We start from the raw sequence: 11,546 nt of genomic DNA, 5'->3' as shown, positions 1-11,546 counted from the left end.
CAACGACCACAAGTGTAAGGACCATTCTTCCCAATGACCACAAGTGTAAGGACCATTCTTCCCAAAGATCACACGTGTAAGGACCATTCTTCCCAATGACCACACATGTAAGGACCATTCTTTCCAATGACCACAAGTGTAAGGACCATTCTTCCTAATGACCACAAGTGTAAGGACCATTCTTCCCAAAGACCACAAGTGTAAGGACCATTCTTCCCAATGACCACAAGTGTAAGGGCCATTCTTCCCAATGACCACAAGTGTAAGGACCATTCTTCCCAATGACCACAAGTGTAAGGACCATTCTTCCCAATGACCACAAGTGTAAGGACCATTCTTCCCAATGACCACAAGTGTAAGGACAATTCTTCCCAATGACCACAAGTGTAAGGACCATTCTTCTCAATGACCACAAGTGTAAGGACCATTCTTCCCAAAGACCACAAGTGTAAGGACCATTCTTCCCAATGACCACAAGTGTAAGGGCCATTCTTCCCAATGACCACAAGTGTAAGGACCATTCTTCCCAATGACCACAAGTGTAAGGACCATTCTTCCCAATGACCACAAGTGTAAGGACCATTCTTCCCAATGACCACAAGTGTAAGGACAATTCTTCCCAATGACCACAAGTGTAAGGACCATTCTTCTCAATGACCACAAGTGTAAGGACCATTCTTCCCAATGACCACAAGTGTAAGGACCATTCTTCCCAATGACCACAAGTGTAAGGACCATTCTTCCCAATGACCACAAGTGTAAGGACCATTCTTCCCAATGACCACAAGTGTAAGAACCATTCTTCCCAATGACCACAAGTGTAAGGACCATTCTTCCCAACGACCACAAGTGTAAGGACCATTCTTCCCAATGACCACACATGTAAGGATCATTCTTCCAAATGACCATTCTTCCCAATGACCACACATGAAAGGACCATTCTTCCCAATGACCACAAGTGTAAGGACCATTCTTCCCAATGACCACACATGAAAGGACCATTCTTCCCAATGACCACAAGTGTAAGGACCATTCTTCCCAATGACCACAAGTGTAAGGATCATTTTTCTCAATGACCACAAGTGTAAGGACCATTCTTCCCAAAGACCACACGTGTAAGGACCATTCTTCCCAATGACCACACATGTAAGGACCATTCTTCCCAAAGACCACAAGTGTAAGGACCATTCTTCCCAATGACAACAAGTGTAAGGACCATTCTTCCCAATGACCACAAGTGTAAGGACCATTCTTCCCAATGACCACACGTGTAAGGACCATTCTTCCCAATGACCACACGTGTAAGGACCATTCTTCCCAATGACCACAAGTGTAAGGACCATTCTTCCCAATGACCACACGTGTAAGGACCATTCTTTCCAATGACCACACGTGTAAGGACTATTCTTGCCAAAGACCACACATGTAAGGACCATTCTTCCCAAAGACCACACATGTAAGGACCATTCTTCCCAATGACCACACATGTAAGGACCATTCTTCCCAATGACCACACGTGTAAGGACCATTCTTCCCAATGACCACACGTGTAAGGACCATTCTTCCCAATGGCCACACGTGTAAGGACCATTCTTCCAAATGACCACACATGTAAGGACCATTCTTCCCAATGACCACACATGTAAGGACCATTCTTCCCAATGACCATCACACTAATGTATAATGAATTGTAGATTTCACATTTTTAGCAGGGGTTCCCCGAGACCGGAGAACTATTTCAAGGGTTCCTCTGTGATGAAAAGGTTGAGAAAGGCTGCTATATAATGTTTGGGGGTTCTAGGTGATTCTCTAGCAAAAATAAAGTCGATTTTTACATGTATGTGAGAAGTGTCAGAATTGGCAAGTGGTTAAGACCCAATAATTCTTCAAGCATGCCTTTGGAGTGTGAGAAGGAAGCCAGGCAGTAGAGGGAGAACATGCAAACTCCATGCAGGCATGACAGAGCAGATCCCCAGATCAGCCAGTGATTGGAGGGGAAGTGAGGACTGGCACATCTAGAGGGAGGCGGAGGGTGCTGCTGTGAGCAGTGAGGAGGTTCTAGCTCTAGTAGGAGTGTCCAGTATTAGGAGTCCTATAGCAGTGAGAGTCAGTGGAGAAAAACAGACTGGGACAAACTGCGGAGAAGCCAGCAAATGTGACTGGGGATGTCACCTGTCTACTGGATCTGCCTTTATCAGGCTCTCCCACCTCCATGATCTCCTGGGGACACCCATTATCTGTGTGATCTGAGCATTTAGCATGTTGTCTGCACATGGGTACCTGTATTATGTCAGCGCTGCATGAACACTGCTCCAGCAGATCGGATCTTCATTGTGCTCCCTGCGTCTAGACTCCATATACGTTGCGATCGATCAGTCCTAGTTGGTGCACCATGGGGGGTAATCTGGGCTGTCATCGGTCCATTCCTAGGGACCCGTCAGATCTGTGTCAGAAGAACCGCAAGTTCAGCGCTGCCTGTAACTTCAGCAACATCCTGGTGAGCCAAGAGAGACTGAACATCAACATTGCCAGCGAGGAGGAGCTGATGACACTACCGGGGGTGACCAGACAGGTGGCCCAGAGCATAGTGGAGTATAGGGAATATATTGGGGGCTTCAAGAAGGTGGAGGACCTGGCTCTGGTGAGCGGGGTGGGGGCTGCCAAACTGGAACAGGTCAAGTTTGAGATCTGTGTGAGTAGTAAAAGTGGCTCAGCCCAACACTCGCCCAACTCTTTACGAAAGGACTTGGACCATGGGTACCATAGCCAACACTTGTCTGCCACCAGGGTCAACATCAACACTGCCAGCGCTACTCAACTGATGAACCTTAGAGGTCTAACCGAGGAGATGGCGCAGGACATTATCCTCTACCGCACTCAGCATGGCCCCTTGAAGAGCATCGAGGACCTTCTCAAGGTGGATTCCATTAGCTCTTCTTTCCTGGACAAGGTCAGGCACCAGGTCTATGTACAAAGATCTCGGCCACCATCCACCCATACCAATGGTGGCTTACATTTCATGGCCAAACCACATCCAAGCCCAACCTCTTTAAGCCTACAGAGTGAGGACCTTGATTTTCCTCCTGGAGGACCTACTCAACTCATCTCTACCCGTCCTGCTGTAGAAGTCTTTGGAGGTGTGAGGGAGGGCAAACCTGTGCTCAGGTTGGCAACCTGGAACCTACACAACTGTAGCATGGACAAAGCCAGCAACCCTGGGGTCAGGGAGGTGGTGTGCATGACCATTTTAGAGAACTGGTAAGTTGTTTTGTATGAACACCTTATTTGTTTTTTTTTTAGGCTTTTGTGTTTTGTCAACAATGTGTATTTATATATACACACTTATATACAGTGACTTCATTACAGAGCAATATCATTTGTGAAATAAGTGGTATTAGGGCAGTTCACATCAGAACGCGTTGCAGAAAAGGCGTGTGTTCCGTGTGCATTTCCCACACTGCCCTTTGCAATCTGTTGTGGGTGCCAATACACTGTTAAGGGCACCCCACATGCAGATCAAAAATGCAGTGCGTATGCATGATACCGCAGTACCATGGGACTTGGTGCAAAGCGTTTTTCAACAGTAGTGCATGCGCTGCTTTTTCTGCATTCTGGTCCAATTTTCAGCCTATTCAAGTAATTGGGCTGCCAAATCGCACTGCAGGAAGAACGCATAGGAAAGCAATTCCTGTGCAATTCTAATGTGAACTGGCCCCGAAGGTATGTTTTCACTTGTAAACAAAAATCTAAGTTATTTAGGCCTCGTTCACACCTATGCGTTTTTTTAGCGCATTTTCAGTTTTGCAGAAACACACTACAGTCCATTTAACATGGTATCCTATGGATGTAGTACACATCTGTACATTTTAATGGAAAGGGCCAGGGACTTTTTTTCTGGTTTTTGGTTCCATAGACTTCAATGGATCAAAAGCGTGCACTGAAAAACACAAAATGCACCTGCAATATGCAACTTGCAAAATTGTGACTCAGGCCTTAAAGCCCATCTCCAGGGAGAACAAAAATTCACCTATTGCAGTGGGATTGCCCCTGTGTTGCAAGTGTTAAATACATGTTTAGGTCTAAGAGACAGAAAAAGCTTTTTTTTTTTTTTTACATATCTGACCCCCTACTCCCCTGCTGTTAGTGCTCTTCTCTACTCCCCGATGCTCTCTCAGTGACCGTGAACTGCCTTCCAGCCTCTACATGTCCAGTGTAGGCTCTGGGTTCTGCATTGGTCTTGATGACAAAGTATTCCACTATTGGAGCGCAGGGGAGGAGAGACTGTGGGGTATGGTCTTACAACCCAGAGGAGCCTATGGGAGTGGAGGATCAGGTAGCTGAAAGTTCTTTTTGTGGTCCCCAAAAAGAGTTCAGCTTTAAAAGCTTTATATCCCAATTTTAAACCCAATTTGAAACATGGTCACGATCTGCAGTCCTTATCACCAAACAGCCACCCCTTACAGAATCTCAAGGTTCTGCTCACTGTTGGCTCCTGTCAAATAGGGATGAGCTCAGGTATGTTCGCATGGTCTGCATGCAGAGACCGCCAGGAATTCGGCGCTGCGCTAATCACAGGCAGTGAGTAAGGATGAGCTCAGGCGTGTTCGCATTTGTCCACGTGCAGACCCCGCCAGGAAGTCGGCGCAGCGCTGCGCTAATCACAGGCAGTGAGACATTGCCTGATCTCTGCAGCTGCGCATGGGGGCAAAGTCTCACTGCCAGTGATTAGCACTGCACCGACTTCCTGGCGGGCTCTGCATGTGGACCATGCGAACACGCCTGAGCTCATCCTTACTGTCAAATTTGATTTGGGTACACCTGTATGTGGTTTTGCACAGCCACTTGTACATTTACAGTGATTTGTGAATAAAAAAAAAAAAAAAAACTACAAGTCCCATCTCCCACCACAGCAGTAGTTTCCAATGGGGCACAAGTGCAGTGACATCACTGCATGTGTAGTCCATTGATACTTTCTCCAGCCTTGTAACTGTAGGACCTTACCTAAGCATTGACTTGTGGATGGAGGGATAGTCTTAAGTAGCCAGAGCATTCTACTAGCGATTCACTGATTGCTTTAATGCAAAACAAAAAATAAACAATAAATGTACATTTTTGTTGTTTGCAATATGGGTGCATTTATCTTTTTTTTTGCAAAAAGGTGGAATTAGCCTTTAAGGCAGGGTTCACATATGAGCACGCAGCTGCTCACAGCAGGAGTCCAGTGCGTCCTCGTTCACCATTCCAGGTCTGATTTTCAGCCCGAATTTTTGGCTGAATTCGGACCTGAATTGGACCAAAAGATGCACAGGGCTCCTGTGCAAATCACACCGGAGCCACAGTGGACCTAGGTGAACCGGTTCCATAGAGAGCTGGTCACAAACTCAGCATCCAATTCACACTAGTGAAATAAAGCCCAAATCCTGATTAAAAAAAACAAGACACTCTTGTGATTCTCAAGAACTGTCCCCTGCAGAAATCCCCAACTGCAACCCAACGCCAGTCCTGTTCTGGGATGAATGATACCCAGCGTTCTTTACCCTGTTTTCAGTGCACCCTGGACATCATCAAGCTGCCCTGGGCTCAAAAGAGAATGCTTCAGGGAGCAGCACCTACATCATGAGGACTCGTTCACATGGCCTTTCCACCCAAATCAGCGTGTATTTGTTGCAGCCAGTATGGTTAGGCTTTTTCCAATTAGCTGTGGACAGGAAGCCTGTACAAATCAATGAAGAGCTGACACAATCTGTGGCTGTTCATCCGTAGTACTGCAAGGAGTGAATGTATGCAGACGGCTTGCATCCAGGGCTGCTCATCTGTCACTAACGTCGGGTAATCGCTCCGTGTGCAATTACACAGCTGCAGAGCCTGTCATTGAACTGTACAGAATTCCTGTCTGCAGCTAATTGGTTGTACCTGCTGCAGAAAAAGGCTGATCTTGGTGTACGGCTAGGAAAGGCTATGTGAATGACCCCTTACATGGTGCCAATTCACTGCTGGAAGAAGAAAAGGAATTGTAAAGTAAATTAACTGGACAAAGGACCTCAGAAAAATGGCATGTATACACATAGAAATAAATGATATAAACATGGTGGGTTGGTGCCCAGCCTGGAAATTTAAAAGTGAATGAATACATTCCTGACATGTTATAATATACAACAGCAGTGGCTTTTTTTTTTTTTTTTTTTTAATCAAGTCATACTTTATATCATTAAAGGGGTTGTAAAGGTAAATGTTTTTTCACCTTAATGCATTCTATGCATTAAGGTGAAAAAACATCTGACAGTGCCTGCGCCCCCAGCCTCCCCGTTTTACTTACCTCAACCCTCAAAAGTACCACGCTCGTCCCCCGACGTCCTTTTCACCGTTCAGCCTGGCCGCTGATTGGCTGGAGTGGATGGATGGAAAGCAGCGCAGCCATTGGCTCGCGCTGCTGTCAATCACATCCACTGACGCGGAGCGCCGAGGCCGTGTGATACAGCGAGCGGCTATATCACGGGAGGGCGCCCGCAGATGCTTCTCACCATGCGAGGGAGCTCGCATGAACGTGAGAAGCACCTGCAGGAAGAAGCCGAGACAGCCGCCGAGGGACCCCAAAAGAGCAGGTTCGGGGCCACTCTGTGCAAAACAAACTGCACAGTGGAGGTAAGTATAACATGTTTGTTATTTAAAAAAAAAAGAAAAATCACTTTACAATCCCTTTAAGGCTTCATGTATATGCTGGTAAACGGACATTTAGGAACAGTTGAGAGGTTTTTCTTTCAGCTGCCCCTGAACTCTCCTCTATGTTATCTTATCAGTTGGTGTACACAGGGTCATTTATAGTAGTTTCTAGGCAGGTGAGTTTAGAAGGATTTTTTTGGGAAAGCAAAAAATGCGTTCAGGATGGATGTTCAGAGGCATTGTAAATGTGGTAACTCGTGTTTAGCCGCATTTGGTTTATAGGCGTTTTTTCAGTTTTGACTATTTGAAAAAAAAAAAAAGGAAAAAAAGCTTCTAAACGTAAACGTGGCAAAACGTACGGTTACTATCTGTCAAGTTAAATCATTCAGGAAAGGTTGTAAAATGTCCCATGTACATTAAGCCTAAAACACAGTCGTTGGGCTCCAGTCCAGTGACTTTGCTTAGGCTGAGAGGATGTCAGCAGCTGCTTGCAGGTTGGAGGAAGCATTACTTATTCTTCTCTTCCCCAGTAGGGATGAGCTCAGGCGTGTTCGCATGGTCCACATGCAGAGCCCGCCAGGAAGTCGGTGCAGCGATGCGCTAATCGCAGGCAGCGAGACATTTCCCGATGTCTGCAGCTGCGCATTGGGGCAATGTCTCACTGCCTGTGATTAGCGCAGCGCTGCCTTCCTGGCGGCTTCTGCACGTGGACCATGCGAACACGCCTGAGCTCATCCTTATTCCCCAGTGATCAGACTGCAATATTGTCATTTTGTAACAGGTTACAAGGTGGGAGACTATAGCAGGGGGCTGATCTGTATCATGCATTTGTAAACTGAAGCAAGGACTTCACAGGCACCAATATTTATGTGGTTGTGTCATCTCTAAGCCAGCTTCTGACCCTGGGTGGTACCAGAAGCTGGTGACAAAGATAGTGCTATCATTCTGGAGATAAAAGCGGCACAATGGCTTAGTGGTTAGCTCTCCTGCCTTGCAGCAGTTCGAATCCCAGTCAGGACGCTTGGCCCCAGTATGTGCAAGTGGAAATCTTAGCTTGTAATCTGAATGTGTAATATGTAAAGTGCTGGGTCCACAGGGTAATTTGTGGGGTATATAGACAAAAATATTTTGTAATGCATCATTTTATAGCTTAGTAAAATCATGAAATCAACTTATTGTAGCTGAATACCTACCTAACAAGTTATAAATGTAAAGCAGGTGAATTGACAGCCTATATTTAGATATTTTTGCCTTCTGCAATACTCCACAATTTACATAGACAGTTTGAAATAATTTCCATGTCTGCAATAGAGCTAATATTGTGACTACAGGGACCTGTGCGGTAATAGGGCCCATATGTGGTCATGGGGCCCATACTACTACCCTCTACTTACCTAATGGATGTTCACATTGGGGCTGGTGTATATAAAGCGTGTGCTAAGGAAGGAATTTCTTGTTAATTATGACAATCAATCACTTTCAGCTGTTAACACTGCCATCCAGGATTGACGATGATTCTATTTTGTTGTTCTAGTTTTGTTGCTGGCACATTTTCTTTTACATACAGAAAGTCCAATATTTGTTGTATAGAATATAACCGTATTTGTCTTTACTTTGTTCTGCTGTAAATAAATAACCCAACAATAGAAGGGACAGGTAACAGTTGTCTTTGACTACCTTGTTCAGATATTGCACTTGCACCCTGTGGTTCTTAGATCTGACCACTTTATGGTATAGATATCTCCTAAGGAAGCCCCAAATCTAAGGCTGGAGTCACACCTATGCAGTTTTAGTGCATTTTGCACATTTGCACTACAAAAAGTGTTCCATAGGGAACTATGTTAAATGGACTGTAGTGCAAATCTGCAAAATGCATAGGTGTGAATCCATATGCATGAGCGTGGGGGTCTCCCCCAGATCCATACCAGACCCTTATCCAAGCACGCTACCCGGCCAGCCAGGAAAGGGGGTGGGGACGAGCCCCTCCTGAGCCGTACCAGGCCGCGTGCCCTCAACATGGGGGGTGCCTTGGGGAAGGGGGGGCTGCGCAGCCCTCCACCCCAAAGCACCTTGTCCCCATGTTGATGAGGACAAGGGCCTCTTCCCGACAACCCTGGCCGTTGGTTGTCGGGGTCTGCGGGCGGGGGGCTTATCGGAATCCGGGAGCCCCCTTTAATAAGGGGGCCCCCAGGTCCCGGCCCCCCACCCTATGTGAATGAGTATGGGGTACAATGTAACCCTACCCATTCACCTGTGAAAAAATGTATAAAAAGGCCCCCCCTTCCCCAAAGCACCCCCCCATGTTGAGGGAACGCGGCCTGGTACGGCTCAGGAGGGGGGGCGCTCGCTCGTCCCCACCCCCTTTCCTGGCCAGCTGGGTAGTGCACTCGGATAAGGGTCTGGTATGGATCTGGGGGGGACCCCCACGCCGTTTTTTTGCCGTAGGGGGTTCCCCTTAGAATCCATACCAGACCTAAGGGCCTGGTATGCTCTCGGAGGGGGAACCCATGCCATTTTTTTTTATTTGGAGTGGAGTTCCCCCTTCAGAGCTCATTCTGGGGCGACTTAAAGTCGTGTTGTAAGTTGCCCCAGATCGTGTCTAAGTCGTCTCCAAGTTGCCTCATAAAGTCGTCCTGGAAGTCGTGTCGCCCCTGTGTGAACCGGCTCTTAGGCCGCGTACACACGCGGGGACTGTCTGCCGAAACTAAGTTCGTCAAACAGTCCGCTCAAACTTTTGAATGAACGAACACGCCCACACATGGCACTTTTTGAGCGGACAAATACGGCAAACTTTGTTCGTCGTACTAAGTCCGCGCAACTTTTGAAATGAACGGACTCGCCCACACACGAGGCAACAGTCCGCTCATTTCGAGCGCGTGTGCAGGTAGGCGGGGGTCTTGTCCCCCTCTTCGGTTCTTCTGCCGGGCCACCGCGCCTTCTTATAGCTCTTTTGCAGGCGGTGGCCCGGTCTTCTGTCGCCGCCGCCTTCCGTTCTTCTGCCGGGCCACCGCGCCTTCTTATAGCTCTTGTAGAGGCGGTGGCCCAGTCTTCTGTCGCCGCTGTCGCCTTCCAGTCGCCTTCCGTTCTTCTTCTTGTTCTTCTTCTTCTTCTTCTCCAGGAGATGTTGACACGTCGCTCTCTCCGGCCGGAATGCCAGAGCCGCGCTGTGCGGCCACTTATATAGTGACAATGGGGCGGTGTCACATGGTATATGTCACATGGGTTGGTCACATGGTGACCCCCGCCCCCTTACGATGTCATAGTCCCCATGTGACATCAACCCATGTGACATATACCATGTGACACCGCCCCATTGTCACTATATAAGTGGCCGCACAGCGCGGCTCTGGCATTCCGGCCGGAGAGAGCGACGTGTCAACATCTCCTGGAGAAGAAGAAGAAGAAGAACAAGAAGAAGAACGGAAGGCGACCGGAAGGCGACAGCGGCGACAGAAGACCGGGCCACTGCCTCTAAAAGAGCTATAAGAAGGCGCGGTGGCCCGGCAGAAGAACGGAAGGCGGCGGCGACAGAAGACCGGGCCACCGCCTGCAAAAGAGCTATAAGAAGGCGCGGTGGCCCGGCAGAAGAACCGAAGAGGGGGACAAGACCCCCGAAGTCGGGAGAAGAGGCCGGCGGCGGGGAGGAAGAAAGCCGGACTCCTCCGCTAGCAAAAGAGCTACAAGAAGATAGCGGAGGAGTCCGGCGAGAAGACCCCCGAAGACGGAAGACCCCCGGAGCTGTGCAATAAAATATTTTATCTCGTGTGTTGTTTTTTTTTTTTTGGGTACTTTTATTTTACAGGTGAATGGGTAGGGGTACATTGTACCCCATACTCATTCACATAGGGTGGGGGGCCGGTATCCGGGGGCCCCCTTATTAAAGGGGGCTCCCGGATTCCGATAAGCCCCCCGCCCGCAGACCCCGACAACCAACGGCCAGGGTTGTCGGGAAGAGGCCCTTGTCCTCATCAACATGGGGACAAGGTGCTTTGGGGTGGGGGGGCCGCGCGGCCCCCCCTTCCCCAAGGCACCCCCCATGTTGAGGGCACGCGGCCTGGTACGGCTCGGGAGGGGGGCGCGCTCGCTCGCCCCCCTTTCCTGGCCGGCCGGGTAGCGTGCTCAGACAAGGGTCTGTTGTGGACTTTGGGGGGACCCCCACGCCGATTTTTTTCGGCGTTGGGGTTCCCCTTTAAGTCCATACCAGGCGGCGGGGCCCGCGACGTCTCCTTCGCGGGCCCCGCCTACCTGGAGACTCGCTCGAAATGAGCAGACTTTCCTCCGAGCGGGAACAGTTTGCTCATTTCGAAAGTGGCCTACACACGGGCGGACTGTCTGCTCAAACCAAGTTTCAGCGGACAGTTTTTCGGAATTTCCGAAAAACTTTGTTCGTCAAACTGTCCGCTGAAACTGTCCGCTGAAGCCCCACACACGAGCGGACTGTCCGCTGAAACACTGTTCAGCGGACAAAGTTGAGCGAACAGTCCGCCCGTGTGTACGCGGCCTTAGTGTTTTTTGCGGCCTGCATTTGCTCAGCATTCCCTTCAGTGGCCTGCCGTGACTGCATTTCCCACAGAAAAAGATGGGGTGCCGGGAAATGGAACCTACACACACTGCGATTTTATGAGTGGGGCTGCCATTCATTTTGAATGTTCTCTGACAGCAGTGACTTTTCACTGAGGGTGGTTGGGGGTGCGGAGATTTCCTGCACGCATAGATGTGAACCTAGCGTCAATATTGCTGAAGGAGAGCAATTTTTAGCAGAGCACAATCATTACTGCGGCTGGCATTATCGGTGTGCTACCAAATTGCCCATATGACATCAGCCTAAAGGAATGTATTATGTATGGCTAGGTTGAGATTTAGGCTGGATTCACACCTATGCAGTT

General features: G+C 48.6%; 1 protein-coding gene across 1 annotated transcript in view; it reads left to right on the top strand.

The window, feature by feature from the left end:
• The first annotated feature begins 2,076 nt into the window (after positions 1-2,076).
• EEPD1 (endonuclease/exonuclease/phosphatase family domain containing 1) overlaps positions 2,077-11,546 on the top strand; it is a 190,143-nt gene continuing 180,673 nt past the window's right edge. The window contains exon 1 of the mRNA XM_077491666.1: positions 2,077-3,258. Within this exon, the coding sequence (XP_077347792.1) occupies positions 2,393-3,258 (866 nt within the window). The 5' untranslated portion in view covers positions 2,077-2,392. The remainder of the gene's footprint in view (positions 3,259-11,546) is intronic.

Source organism: Lithobates pipiens, unplaced genomic scaffold (genome assembly GCF_037356315.1).
Source record: "Lithobates pipiens isolate NorthernLeopardFrog02 unplaced genomic scaffold, aLitPip1_a1.2 Scaffold_19, whole genome shotgun sequence".
Lineage (NCBI taxonomy): Eukaryota > Metazoa > Chordata > Amphibia > Anura > Ranidae > Lithobates > Lithobates pipiens.
Note: the sequence above shows the minus strand (reverse complement) of the source record. Positions and strands in the feature narration are given on the sequence as shown.